This window comes from Microtus pennsylvanicus, chromosome 2, assembly GCF_037038515.1.
Source record: "Microtus pennsylvanicus isolate mMicPen1 chromosome 2, mMicPen1.hap1, whole genome shotgun sequence".
In the NCBI taxonomy this organism is placed as follows: domain Eukaryota; kingdom Metazoa; phylum Chordata; class Mammalia; order Rodentia; family Cricetidae; genus Microtus; species Microtus pennsylvanicus.
Genome location: NC_134580.1, coordinates 2127180 through 2142391, shown reverse-complemented (window position 1 = coordinate 2142391; position 15212 = coordinate 2127180). Strand labels below are relative to the sequence as shown.

The window sequence follows — 15212 nt, the reverse complement described above, 5'->3', positions numbered from 1 at the left end:
TACCTGTAACCACCTGTAAGTTGGGCTCAGGGGTATTTAGTGTCTTCTTCTGTCCTCCATGGGTATATATATACACACACACATACAGAGAGAAAGTAAAAATTCAGGAGAATACCACCACACCCAGGCCCTGCTTAGTTTTAGGTGTTGTGTAAAATTCAAAATGGGCTCCCAGCCAGGCAGTGGTGGCGCACACCTTTAATCCCAACACTCGGGAGGCAGAGACAGGCAGATCTTTGTGAGTTCGAGGCCAGCCTGGTCTACAAGAGCTAATTCCAGGACAGGGTCCAAAGCTATAGAGAAACCCTGTCTTAAAAAACCTAAGGCCAGCTGGCCTGGGTCTGAAAAAGCATGGGATAAATCCGGACTAGCTGAACATAGAGGACAATGAGGAATACTGAGAACTCAAGAACAATCGCAGTGGGTTTTTGATCCTACTGCACGTACTGGCTTTGGGGGAGCCTAGGCAGTTTGGATGCTCACCTTAGGAGACCTGGATAGAGGTGGGCGGTCCTTGGGCTTCCCACAGGTCAGGGAACCCTGATTGCTCTTCGAGCAGATGAGGGAGGTGACTTGATCGGGGGAGGGGGAGGGAAATGGGAGGCGGTGGCGGGGAGGAGGCAGAAATCCTTAATAAATAAATAAATTTAAAAAAAAAACCTAAAACAAAACAAAAAAATAAAACAAAATGGGCTTCCAAATAAGACGCACCTTGCACCTTGCCTCCAGGCATTGGGAACTTGTCTTTAATCAGATTAAATGCTCAGGAACAAAGGCATACACTTTGTCTACTTGTCTGAACTGTGAGGGTGCCACAATCTGTTTGGAAGCCAGGTGGGGAAAGCAAAGAGGTGAGTTTTCACCTGTAGGAGCTTCTGATATAGCATCTGCCCTGGGCATGAGAGCAAAGGACAGTCAGACTAAATCTTCAGGGACAGGAGCCTAGTAACATGCAACACCCATCAGGACTCACAAACTTCTGTGTTCCTTATATATGACCTTTGTGTGGTGTCTCATGGTGGTGATCTCAGTATTTGGGAGGCTGAAGAGAGAAAATTACAGTGAGTTAGGCCAGCCTTGGCTACAGAGTGATACCCTGTCTAAAATAAGAAGAAATTTTCCTTTCAGGTACCAGAAGGAAAAACAGTAAAGTACATACTTGAGAAAAAATATCAGTGTTGTCCTGACATTGGTGTGTTCTAATTCTTCTGCGGTTCTTATCTTAGGAAGTCGGCCTGGCCCTGCGGACCTTACTGGCCACTGTGGATGAGACCATTCCTGTCCTCCCAGCCAGCACGCATCGAGAGGTAGGCCACAGTGCTGGGTGGGGTCATGCTAGAGGACAGTTGTGATGCTGGCTTAGTCACCAAAGTGCCCAAGGTAAACAACTTAAGTTTCAGAGATTTCAACCTATGAGTGCTGGGCACCATTGTTTCTGTACTGTAGAGAGGAAGGGTGCCATGAAGGAACAACATATGATTGTTGGAGGAGGTCTATTTGTTGGTTCCTGTCCACCCTGCTAGCTTAGACCTGAAATAATCACACAGAAACTGTATTAATTAAATCATTGCTTGGCCCATTAACTCTATCTTTTATTGGCTAACTCTTATATCTTAATTTAATCCATTTCTATTACTCTGTATATCACCATGAGGTTGTGGCCTACCAGCAATGTTTCAGCACTTCTATCTCCCGCAGCTTTATGGAGGTTCCCGCCACTTTCCTTCTCCCAGCATTCAGTCCAGTTTTTCCCACCTACCTAAGTTCTGCCCTATCAGCAGGCCAAGGGAGTTTCTTTATTAATCAACCAATAAAAGCAACACATAGACCGAAGGACCACCCTCACCATTTCCCCTTTTCTGTTTAAACAAAAAGGAAGGCTTTAACTTTAACATAGTAAAATTACATCTAACAAGACAGTTATCAAGCAAGAATTTTCTTTTTTTTTTAATATTTATTTATTTATTATTTATACAGTTAGCCAGAAGAGGGTACCAGACCCCACCACAGATGGTCGTGGGCCACCATGTGGTTGCTGGGAATTGAACTTAAGACCCCTGGAAGAGCGGGCAATGCTCTTAACCGCTGAGCCATCTCTCCAGCCCCCATCAAGCAAGAATTTTAAGTTACAATATTTATATTTATCTTTTGTCATAACTAGGAAAAGTATAACTATAAATTCTTCAACTCTGTCAAAGACTTCAGGATATAATATTACCTAAGTAAACAGGAAGTGCATTGTAAGCAACTTCCAAAATTCTAGAATTGACAGAAACATCTCGCGGATGTCTTAGGAAGAGGAAGGATGCCATGAAGGAACAACATATGATTGTTGGAGGAGGTCTGCTTATTGGTTCCTGTCCACCCTGTTAGTATAGACGCGAAATAATCACACAGAACTGTATTAATTAAATCACTGCTTGGCCCATTAGCTCTAGCTTCTTATTGGCTCTTATATCTTAATTTAATCCATTTCTATTAATCTGTATATCACCATGAGGTTGTGGCCTACCAGCAATGTTTCAGCACTTCTATCTCCCGCAGCTTCCTAAGACAAGAACCGCAGAAGAGACCCGGACAGTCGCCCAAAGTTCTTCTGTACTATTGGAGCATCAATCTTCAGCCTACAGGCCCATAGTATCTGACAGACTTTTCCATAAAGCAGGAAATTTCAAAGACAGTTCTGCCTATATTGGCAGTTTGTCAGTCACTTTCTTCTGTGTCCTGCAGAATGTCTGGCAGACTCTTTCATGATGCAGGAACCCCAAAGGATGGTCTCACCTTTAAGCAAGTTCAGCAGTCATTTCTCTGTGGGTCCTGCATGTCCAGTTCAGCAGTTCAGGCAAGAGCAGTTCCTTGCCCAAATGGCTAACAAACTCCATAAGGAGCCTCTTCGATGCTCATCTTCCTCTTGAAGTAATTGGTGCTGCCAGGAGCAGATGTGTCCCATTGTCATGAAAAGTACTAAATTTTTAAACATTTTTTTAAAAATATTTATTTATTTATTATGTATACAATATTCTGTCTGTGTATATGCCTGCAGGCTAGAGGAGGGCACCAGACCCCATACAGATGGTTGTGAGCCACCATATGGTTGCTAGGAATTGAACTCAGGACCTTTGGAAGAGCAGGCAGTGCTCTTAACCTTTGAGCCATCTCTCCAGCCCTAAACATTTTTTAAATGCCGTATTCTGAAGGTCTCTGAAAGATTTGAAGAATCCTATATATATATATATATATATATATATATATATATATATATATATATATATATATATATAAAACCTAACTAACATGACTACAATCTTGACTATTATGGATGATTAACTATTAACCTATATTTCTTAATTATACATTACATTTTTAAATGAACTATACAAACACAATACCTTAATCAAGAGCAGAAATATACGTATTACAAATTTGACCTAAAATTTGTATCAATAAACCAAGATCCATACTAATGCAAAGTATCCATCTCTAGCATATCCCTCTTTAAATGTAAATAAACATTTATAGACAATATTTGGGTTATGGACATAGTTTTGTCCATTCTGCTTCCTGCTGATTGGGGGCGCTGTTAATCAGGTCTTTTATGGTGTATCCTGTGTGCTAGTCACCAGTTGGATGAAGTAAATTTTTGAGGGTGTTCATGGCAACCTTTCAGGGGATCTTGTTCCATCAAACCACACCAGCCTGGAAGCAATCCACAGGTTCTCATTCTCTGTGAAAACAAGAATTTCTTTTTTTTTTTTTTTTTTTTTTCGAGATAGGGTTTCTCTGTGGTTTTGGAGCCTGTCCTGGAACTAGCTCTTGTAGACCAGGCTGGTCTCAAACTCACAGAGATCCGCTTGCCTCTGCCTCCCAAGTGCTGGGATTAAAAGCGTGTGCCACCACCGCCCGGCTGAGAAGAATTTTTTTTCCAAAGCAACATATCCTTAGACCCAAATTTGGAAGTCATTATATCTTTATAATATACATGCCGGTTTAGCTTAGCAACCCATAGAATAAAATGTCTCTCTGTACTTAGCTCATTCACATTCAAAAAATTCAAAGAAGACACAATAATATACATAATCCAGACTCTCTGTGAATTTTCCGTTTTTATGTGGCTTATTTTTCTTTACTCCTTTTACTCTGTCTCTTTAAAGACTTTACCCTTTTAATTTAAAGCATTAACTTTATCTTATGACTCTCTATACTCTTTTTCTTTTCTTCATCCATTCTTCCATTGAAGGGCATCTAGGTTGTTTCCAGGTTCTGGCTATTACAAACATATTATAACAAAGTATAGTAGAGCATATACTTTGTTAGATCTCCTACAAGTTAAAGATGGCTGGGAGCTGCCATGTGAGTGCTCCTGGGACTCTGGAAGAGCCCTCAGTGCTGTTAACTGCTGTCCCATGTCTCTAGCCCCTTGCTCTTTACTCTGAAAAGATTTTCAGACTTACAAGAACTTGCCAGATTAATAATGAAAAATTTCAAGCATCCTTTATTTGAAGTGCAAGTGTCACATATCAACACTTCACCACATTTACATTCTCTCTCCAAGGTGTCCACATGTTTGTTCATCCTTAACCATGAACATCTGTGGGGCTTCTGATACCAGGGATGGCCTGCTGTATACCCACCCTGCAGCTGTGAGCGCTGAGCCTCTGGTTGCTGCAAGCTCCTTTCCTGCTGGGTGTACTGAGGGCCTGTTGCATGTAATGCAAGGCACTTGGGTTGTGTGTTTTGAATGGTTGCCTGTCCACCTATCTCTTTGTTACCTCTGCTCTTCTGAAAGATGTTGGCTGCTTTCTCCTCTTATATGGCATCAAATTTTGGAGTGTAGAAAACTTTTTGTTTTGGCCTCATTTTTTCTTTAATCATTGTTATTTGTGTGTGCATGTATATATACCTAAATGCATAACTATAACCTGCTCAGTTTATGTTACTTGTATTTTTTTTAATATTTATTTATTTATTATGTATACAATATTCTGTCTGCATATATGCCGCAGGCCAGAAGAGGGAACCAGACCTCATTACAGATGGTTGTGAGCCACCATGTGGTTTCTAGGAATTGAACTCAGGGCCTTTGGAAGAGCAGGCAATGCTCTAACCACTGAACCATTTCTTCAGCCCCTGTATGTATGTTTTCAATGCTGACTAGTTGGTATTGAATAGCCAATTGATCTACCCTTTTCTGGGGAAGATTGTCCCACTCTCAGCATTCCTCAGCTGCCTATAGTTCTTCATGTAGGGATGAGCCATTCACCCATCCACAGTAACACATCTGTTGGTGTTATTCTTGTTCAGCTCCTGTTTAGGCTGCACTGAAAACCGGGGAACGGGGACTTGCTGTGAGACTGTCTCCTGGGAATGTCAGAAGCTATATTCATAGCCTCACTAGCATAGGAGAGCTTTTTGAGGCAGGTCTAGATTGACTTGGAGCTTGAACTTGAAACCTTCCTCCCGGGCCTCCCCAGGGCCAGGATTACAGGTGCACATTGCTGCACTCAGCTGACATTAGCATTTTTTAGTAACCCAGGCTAAAGGATTCTGTAAGCATTCATGTGTGTCCTGGTAAGTGACTGCCCCAAAGCTCCAGCCTGCAGCACTGAATGTGCCGTGTTGAGTCCTGCTTGAGGTGCTCTACTGGACTGCAACTCACATTGCAAAGCTACTATGTGATATTAAAAGAACCTTTCTTTGATCCTGCTTCCCTTCTCTACTGCCTCCCCTCCCGCCTGCCAGGCAGCTATGTTGAGCCCAGTCTTCTGCAGTGACTTGCTCTAGAAGTATCAGGGGCCACTTAGATCAGAGTCTTCCTCACTCCTGCCAGTCCCCTCACTGGCCCTTCTGCTGCCTTTGAAGTAGTATGACCAACCTTGCCATCTTCTTTTTTGTTTTTGTTTTTGTTTTGTTTTGTTTTGTTTATTTGAGACAGGATTTTCTCTGTGTAACAGTCCTGGCTCAGTAAACCAGGCTGACCTTGAACTCACAAAGATCCCCCTTCCTCTGCCTCCCAAGTGCTGGGATTAGAGGTACCCGCCTGCACCACCTGGCAACAACTTTTTTTTCTTTTGGTAGTGCTGGGGATCGAACCCAGGGCCCTGTGCATGATAGGCAGGTGCTCTACCACTGTACTGGATCTCCAACGGGCAGGGCTCTTTTAAAAGGGGATGTAGTGAGTGTGCACAGGAGGTGCTCTTAGTGGCTGCAGCTGAGGAGGATGTATTCTGTCAGAACCCCAAAGGCAGGCCAGAACGGATGCCAGAATATTAACAATGTCCCCATTCTTTCATTCAACATGCACCCTGCTATCAAAGACAACTTTCTAGAGCAGTTGTCTTGATTATGTCATTCTCCCTCTACACATTAACTCCAGCAAGATGAAGGTCAACGTGGCATGGTCTTTGTAGTTGAAACTGGTCTACTACTTGTGCAGTCTAGTCCAAATCTAGCTGTTCTCTGTAAGGTCTTTCTGAGACAAAGGACTAGCTCTGTTTGCTTTGTGTGTGTGTGTGTGTGTGGTCTTTATCTGTTGAATTCAGGATCTCCTTGCAGGCCTCTTCCAACAGGTCTAATTCCCGCCTTCATCCACAACAAAAAGTAATCATTGCCCTGGAATCATTAAAAGAGCAGATGTCCTAGTCACCATTCAGTGAGTAAGCAGGAAGGGCTGGGTATGGTGGCACAAGCCTTTGATTCCAGTACTCCGGAGGCAGAGGTGGGTGGATCTGTAAGTTTGAGGCCAGCCTGATCTACATAGCTAATTCCAGGACAGCCAGGATGACATAAAGAGACCCTGTCACAAACAAAGAATTAGCAGAAGAGTTGTGAACCCTGCAAGGCAACAAACATGTGCTCCACAGCCCAGCCTAGCCCAGCAGAGTGTATCTTGAGGATGTCTCCTGACTATGGCAATAGGAAGCAATAAGTATAGGAAGCCTATGCTTAGACTACTAAGACAAGATACAGAAAGCCTAGAGAGATGTCTGGAGAAATGGTTCAGTGGTTTAGAGCATTTGCTGCTCTTGTAGAGGACCCTCATTTAGTTCCTAGCACCCACATACCAGCTCACAAGCAAATGTAACTCCAGCTCTGTGGCATCTCAAGCCCTCTCCTGGCCTTATTAGTCACCTACACACACGTGGCATGTACACACATGCATACATAATATATTTTAATATTAAAGTAAACCCCAAGAAAAGGCCTGGAAAGAGAATCAGCATACTAAGAAAGCATGGCCTTGGTATTTATCCTGGGTGGCTCTCATCGGGTCACTTGGTATTAAGATGTTTGTATTATAGTGTGCACGTTGGACTAGATTATCTCAGGTTCTGTCACATTTTGTGACTATAAAATGAAGCAAAGTCTACCATACACTGAAGTTAGAGTCCAAACAGCAAGCTTAGTACAGGAGAGTCAGTCAGGGTGGCATGGGGGCTGAAAATGTAAACACTATTAGCACATGTGTGCTGCGTGCACACATGCAGGCATATAGGCACACAAGACCACATTACAGTCACTAAATTTCTAAAGAGGACAGACAGATTTCACACCCCATTGAAATCTTCCTTTTCCCCTCTCACTGTGTAAGCCTGACTGGCCTAGAATTTGATATATAGACCAAACTGGCCTGGAACTCACAGAGATCCTCCTGCCTCTGCCTTTTAAATGCTGGGATTAAAGTGTGCACCACCATGCCAAATTTATTCTGTTACTTTGAAAGTTTATTCAAGGAAAATAAAGTTTTATTTTTTTTTTTCTTGGAGGCCCAAAGAAGGACTCAAGACAAATGCCTGGGAGCTGATCTCCTGACCCTCTCTTGTATTTCCTAGATTGAGATGGCACAGAAGCTGCTGAACTCTGATTTGGGTGAGCTCATCAGCAAGATGAAGCTGGCTCAGCAGTACGTCATGACCAGCCTGCAGCAGGAGTACAAGAAGCAGATGCTGACAGCTGCTCATGCCCTGGCTGTGGACGCCAAAAATCTACTTGATGTTATTGATCAAGCAAGACTGAAAATGCTAGGGCAGACACGACCACACTGAGCCACTGGCTGTTGAACACGGCTTTCTGCCCTTTGGGAGATCTTCTCTAGCATTCCACCAGCAGCAAGGAAGTAACCGTGTCCTCGGACGCCCACACCCACAACTCCAACTGAATGACAGCTAGCTGAAAGTCTCTCTCTCATAAGTTTAACCACAGTATGTGTGGTTTTGATTTGTTATTTTTCTAAATAATGTTGAGAAAAGTCTGGATCCAAAATGTGGCATTTTTCTGAGAATGAAGAAGCTTTTAAAATATACTTGGTGTTGGAATTGGGATGTGTGCTTCTAGAAGTGGTAATTCCTACTGACTATGGCTTAAAGTTGGAAGAGGAGTGTCTTAGGAAGGAGGACTCCCTAAGAGCCCAGAGGCTGGCCATCCTTCCTGCCAGAGTTTCTGTCCAGGCTGGGATGCTATATGCTAATCTCATTTACAGAGAAAGTGCATAAAAGCTATATTTTGAAGACTGCGTGGTTTCAGAAGAAAACTTCTGCCCTCCCTGTCTCTACCTTTTTCTTTCCCGTGAATACTGAAGCATTGAGTTGCAAACGATCTATAGAACTGACAAAAACTCTTGTCTTTCCTCACCAGAATTCTGTGCCAGTTTTTTGTAGCAATGTAATTTTTCTTGGGAGCTGAAATGCTTTGTACCAGAGCACTCCCAACTGCATCAAGAAGTTCCAGAACCATCCCTGTTCTCCATTTTTATATAATTTATAAGAATGATTAAAGCCATGTTGACTCTTACAGCCACTGGAGCTAACTGATCTTCATTTCGTCTGTCTTCCCAGGGAGGACCTCACAGGACAGACAGGGATGTGGGTCTCTGATGTGCTGTTGTCACACCATGTGTTCTGTTAGACAGTTTGGAAAGCATACCTTCCCTTTAGTTTGTTGGGGGATATAAATTATTCTCAGGAAGAATATAATGAATTGTACAGTTACTCTGACCTATTAAAGGTGGCGCCAGGAAAGTTTGCGTTGCTGTCGCCTTTTTTTAAGGGGGGGGTTATTGAAAAATGTCCAGGGGATCTGTGAGAAGCTGTCACTTTGAGGAGCTTTTATTTATCGCTAGTCTCTTTTGCTTGTACAAAAGTGAAGGATTCCACCATAGACGACAGCCCAGCCCAGCCTGCCGTTCCATTCTGTCAGGGTCTTAGGTAGTTTTTGTTTGGTTTGTTGGTTTTTGTTGTTTGGGGTTTTTTTTGTTTTGTTTTGTTTTTGTTTTCTTTGGTTTTCCTAGACAGGGTTTCTCTGTGGCTTTGGAGCCTATCCTGGAACTCGCTCTGTAGACCAGCTGGGCTGTCGTCTATGGTGGGATCCTCCACTTTTGTACAAGAAAAAGAGACTAGCGATACATAAAAGCTCCTGGTACTCATAGAGATCCACCTGCCTCTGCCTCCCAAGTGCTGGATTTAAGGTGTGTGCCACCACCGCCCGGTGCTAATTATTTTTTTTTCAAGGGGTTAATTTTTCTGGTTGGTTGGTTTGAGTTGGAGGGGGGGTGTTTTGTTGTTGTTGTTGTTTGTTTTTTCCAAAACAGAGTCTCATTACGTAGCTCTGCTTGTCCTGGAATTCATTACATAGACCAGGCTGGCCTTGAACTCACAGAGGTCTGCCTGCCTTTGCCTCCCAAATGCTGGGATTAAAAGTATGAATCACCTGGCTTGGTTTGGTTTTTAGAACATATTTGCTACTTTATTACTCGTGTTTGTGTGCGTCATGGTGCTCATACAGAAGTTAGAATACAACTTCAAAACTCAGTTTCCTTCCTCTGTCAAGGCTTCTAAGGAGTGAACTCAGGTCAGACTGTGTTACAAGTGCTTTGACCCACTGAGCTAGCTTACCAACCTCACTTTGGGCTTTCTTTGTAGCCCAGGATACTATAGAACTCAGGGCAGTCCTGATGCCTCAGCCTCTCCAGCATGTAAGGAATAGGCCTGAACCACTATGTCTTGCTTTTCATTCTTGATTCAAACATACAGAGCTCCCAGCACTTGGAAGGCAGAAGCAGATGGACCACTGTGAATTTAAGACCAGCCTGGTCCACATAGTAAGTTCTAGGTTAACCAAGGCCTTGTCTAGAAAAAAGGGGGGGGGACAGATAAACAAAAAACTTGTCTAGTGAAGTCATGGATCTTGGAGAACATAAAACTTCTGCTTTATTAAGCCAACATAATTCCTAACTATATTCTTAAGCATTTGTCTTTATCTTTTTTTTTTTTTTTTTTTTGGTTTTTCGAGACATGGTTTCTCTGTGGCTTTGGAGCCTGTCCTGGAACTAGCTCTGTAGACCAGGCTGGTCTCGAACTCACAGAGATCCGCCTGCCTCTGCCTCCCGAGTGCTGGGATTAAAGGCGTGCGCCACCATCGCCCAGCTTATATTATTTATTTAGGAAGACAGAAAAAAGTGGCCATGAATTTGAAGACTTCCCTTTGGATGTCTACAGTGTGTGATAGTATAGCCAGACTCGAGGGAGCTGTCTGCACATGGGTCTCTCAGGCTCTGGAAGATGGCTAGTGACACAGGTCCCCGGGGAGTGTGGTGCTCGGGGAAATGTAACTCAAGCAGATTTGGCTTCTTTGCATGTGTGACAGGTTATCTGAAAGGAAGGATCGAGGATTGTCAGCCTTCAGCCTCTTGAGCTGTGGCTTACCCAGAATCCAATCTCCATTACAGCCGCTGTGAGCTAGGGGTGTACCTCTGTGGGGATGTTTCCATAGCATGTAGGAAAGAGGATGTCTCTGCCCCTCAGCCATTAGAGGCCAGTCCTTTGTGCTGTGATTCTGCCAGATGTGTTAGGAGACAGTTGACCTGAGCTCGGGCTGCAACAGGGAAAGGGCTCACCACACTCAGCACCTTTGCTTCAGACTGATTTCCTTTTCTTTCTTTGGTTTTTCAGGGTTTCTTTGTTCTTTGTGTAACAGTCCTGGCTGTCCTGGCTACCCTGGAACTCAGAAATCCACCTCCCTAGTGCTGGGATTAAAGGTATACACCACCACTACCCGGCCTTTTTTTTTTTTTTTTTTTGGTTTGTTTTATTATATATTGTTCTGCCTGCAGGCCAGAAGAGGGCACCAGATCTCATTATAGATGGTTGTGAGCCACCATGTGGTTGCTGGGAATTAAACTCAGGACTTCTGGAAAAATAGTCAGTGCTTTTAACCTCTGAGCCATCTCTCCAGTCTTTAGACTGATTTAATGACTACCTTGCTTATCCTCTAAGGCAGAGTCACAGGTGGACCTCACAACTTGGCTAATGAGAACAGATGGAGGCAGGAGCTGCAACAGTGTGTGGCCAGAGTGGAGATGTGGAGCATGGACCTGACAGTGCCTCGTGGAAGCCACTCACAGCCCTCATTAAACGGCTCTGGGGTCTGAGCAGGATCTGGAGGTCACGTTTAAAGACTCAAATTCATCTGACACTCAGGTCTTCAGATGACTCCACTTGGTCCTGCCTGCCTATCCAGACAATTACCTATGGAGAGGCAAGCCACGTGCCTACTGGCTTAGTCAGGACAAATTGAGGCTTTTTAACAGCCTCCGATTGGTGACCTCAGAGCTTTCCAATTTATATTGCTTAAAATTAAAAAGTAAAAATAAAAGAGCATGTAAATGCCGGGTGGTGGTGGAGCATGCCTTTAATCCCAACACTTGGGAGGCAGTGGCAGGCGGATCTCTGTGAGTTCAAGGCCAGCCTGATCTACAAGAACTAGTTCCAGGACAGGCTCCAAAACTACAGAGAAACCTTGTCTTGAAAAACTAAAAGAAAAAGCATGTAAATGCAATGCTCATTGAAGTCTTCACAAAAGAATGCCCTGGTCATCACAACAGGTCAAGCAGTGGGACCCAATAGATCTGTGCTCCCATGAGACGGCACCATTCTGGGCATTTCTGGGTGTCCTTACCAATGCTTGAGATGGAGCCTTGAGGAGTTTGAGCTTCTAAGTAGCCATGTATGTTAATACATGCTAATCTCAGCTGTCAAGGAGACTGGGTTTGGAGGATCCCAAGTGTAATAAGAGTAGCCTAGATTACACAAAGAGACCCTGAGGAACACCTGGGTCAGTGTTTACAAGAACGTTTTTTCAGATGGGCATACCCAGTTAGTGCCACTGTGAGAAGGAAGAGAATAAGGCCCTAGGGATGCTCCTCTTCCACCAAGGTAGACCCATTCTGACTGGACAATTTGTAGACACATTTTTTGGGGGGGGCATCAGCTCACAAAAAAAGTGACATGGAGACTTCGTAGTCATGAAAGCTCAGCCTATAGCTTAGGTTTGTCCCACTAGCTCTTCTTGTTTTTCCTTCCTTTTTTTTTTTTTCCAAGACAGGGTTTCTCTGTAACTCTGGCTCTCCTGGAACTCACTCTGTAGACTAGGCTGGCCTCAAACTCATAGAGATCCACCTGCCACTACCATCTGAGTGCTGGAATTTCAAACTTGCAGGTGTGTCACGCATGCCTCACTCACTTTGTTCTCTTTGAAGCTGGACTCTGAAGCGAGGATGCAGCCAAATGTCCTGTCTAGCCTGTGTAAGGCCCAGCTTCAGTTCCATAGCACCAAGAAGAGGGAGGCTGCTGGGTGTCAGCGGCAGTGTGCCTGCCAGCCCTTGGTGATGGATTTGTTTTCTTACTTTCTTCCAGCCTGTGGCCTTTACTGCCTTCCTGAAAGGTGGCTGTGTTGTTTTGTCTGCTCACTTGTTCCACTGGGTCTCCTATGCAGTGAGGGTTTCTTTCTTCTTTTTCTTAGATGTTTTTTTCTTTCTTGAGACAAGCTCTTGGTATGTAGCACAGGTTTCCTGAATACTTACAGTAATCCTCTTGCTTTAGCCTCTCAAGTGGTGAGCCTTACAGGTGTCAGCCACAACCCCTGGCTTCAGTGCATTTATTTTCAATTTAACAAAAATAAAGTATGGTAAGATAAAACAAAACTATCATATCTGAGTTCTACAACACAAACTAACAGAAGGAAAAAAGTCCAAGGGAAGACACCAGAATCAGAGAGCCACTTGTTCACACATGAAAACACTAACCTAGAAGACAATATATACACAAAGGCCCTATGCATGCTACTTCAGTCTCTGTGATTCATATGTACTTTGTTCATGTTGATTAGGCCGATTTTCTCAGTTTCTTCCATCCTCTCTGTCTCTTACACTCTCTCCATGGGATTCCCTGGGCCCTGAAGGGACAGATTTGATAGAAACATCCCATACCTCTCAATCCATAATGTCTGTCTTTGGGTCTTTGTGTTTGTTCCCATCCTTAGGAGGACATGTCTCTGATGATGGCTGAGCAATGAAGGCACTGGTATATGAGTATAGCAGAATGTCATTACTACTCACAAATTCTTTGTTACCCAGGCAGTGTTGGTTCTGTGTTCATCTTGTAGAGTGGCCTTGGTTGCTTACTCCCTCAAGCTTTGTGCCAACATCGCCCTAGCATATCTTGTAGGCAGGACACCATTGTTGATCGAAGGTTTATGACACAGGGCAGTGGTGTCACACACCTTTAATCCCAGCACTCAGGAGGCAGAGGCAGGCAGATCTCTGTGTGTTCGAGGACAGCCTGGTCTGCAGAGTGAGTTCCAGGACAGCCAAGGCTACAAAGAGAGACCCCGTCTCAAACTGGGTGCCACCAACGCACTGGGTATAGCTGAATCTTTTTTTTAATTAATTAATTTATTTATTATGTATACGATATTCTGTGTGTATGACTGCAGGCCAGAAGAGGGCACCAGACCCCGTTACAGATGGTTGTGAGCCACCATGTGGTTGCTGGGAATTGAACTCAGGACCTTTGGAAGAGCAGGCAATGCTCTTAACCTCTGAGCCATCTCTCCAGCCCCTAGCTGAATCTTATTTATTTATTGTTTGTTTGTTTTTCAAGACCAATTGGTTTCTTTGTAGCTTTGGTGCCTGTCCTGGAACTAGTTCTTATAGACCAGGCTGGCCTCGAATGGAGCTCCGCCTGCCTCTGCCTTCCCAGTGCTGAGATTAATGGCACGCGCCACCAACCCCAGAGGTATAGTTGAATCTTAAGATAAATCAATTCCCATCTTCTTGAGGAACTGCCACACTGATTTCCATAGTGGCCTTATGAGTTTGTTCTCCCACCAGCCATGGATAAGTGTTCCCAGCATGAGATGTCACTTTTTGTTTGTTTGTTTGTTTGTTTGTTTGTTTGTTTCAAGACAGGGCTCCTCTGTGTGGCCCTGGCTGTACTCAACATTCTTGCCAGCACGAGCTGTCACTTTGTTTGAAACTGAAGTTTTGGTTTTTCAAGACAGGGTTTCTCTATATAGCCCAGTCTGTCCTGGAACCCACTCTGTAAAGCAAGTTGACGTCTAACTCAGAGCTCCACCAGCTTCTGCCTCCCAGGTTCTGGGATTGAAGTTGTGAGCCACCACCACCAGTCTTGTCACCTGTCTCATTCATTTTAGCCATTCTGACAGGTGTAAGATGAAATCTTAAAGTAATTTTGATTTGCTTTACCCTGATGGCTAAGGATGTTGAACATTTCTTGAAGTGTTTCTCAGTCATTTGAGTTTCTTCTTTTGAGAATTCTCTGTTTAGCCAAGTGGCCATAGTGCACACCTTTAATCCCAGAACTCAGGAGGCAGAGGCAAGTGGATCTCTACAAGTTCGAGGCCAGCCTGGTCTACAGAGCAAGTTCCAGAATAGCCAGAGCTACACAGAGAAACACTATCTCAGAAATCCAAGAGAGAGAGAGAGAGAGAGAGAGAGAGAGAGAGAGAGAGAGAGAGAGAGAATTCTGTGTTTAGATCCGTACCTTGTTTGTTTGTTTGTTTGTTTGTTTGTTTTGGAGATAGGGTTTCTCTTTGTAGCAGTCCTGACTGTCCTGGAACTTACTTTGTAGACCAGGTTGGCCTCAAACTCAGAAGAGATCCAACTGCCTCTGCCTCCAGAGTGCTAAGATTAAAGTCCTACACTACCACTGCCCAGCCCACTGTTCATTTCTAATTTTGTTAATTTGGATATTCTCTTTTTACCTTTTAGTTAATTTGAATAAGGGTTTTCCAATCCTATTGATTTTCTCAAAGAACTAAATCTTTGTTTTATTGATTATAATTTTTGTATGTTTCTATTTTATTTCAGTGCTGAGTTTGAATTTTTTTCAATTACTCCTTTTGTGTGTGATTTCTTTTTG

General features: G+C 43.6%; 1 protein-coding gene across 17 annotated transcripts in view; it reads left to right on the top strand.

Annotated features, from left to right (window-relative positions):
* The window catches only part of Ptk2 (protein tyrosine kinase 2), a 212388-nt gene extending 203371 nt beyond the window's left edge, over positions 1 to 9017 (top strand). For 10 of the 17 annotated variants that reach the window (XR_012909540.1, XR_012909539.1, XR_012909538.1 and 7 more), the window contains 2 exons: positions 1227 to 1307; positions 7830 to 9017. Coding sequence is in view for 11 of the 17 variants with exons in the window: in XM_075959490.1 (XP_075815605.1) it covers positions 1227 to 1307; positions 7830 to 8042 (294 nt within the window). In the remaining 6 variants the exon portion in view is untranslated. The remainder of the gene's footprint in view (positions 1 to 1226; positions 1308 to 7829) is intronic. The other 7 variants (XM_075959488.1, XM_075959486.1, XM_075959483.1 and 4 more) reach the window with 1 other exon arrangement.
* Positions 9018 to 15212: the final 6195 nt, after the last annotated feature.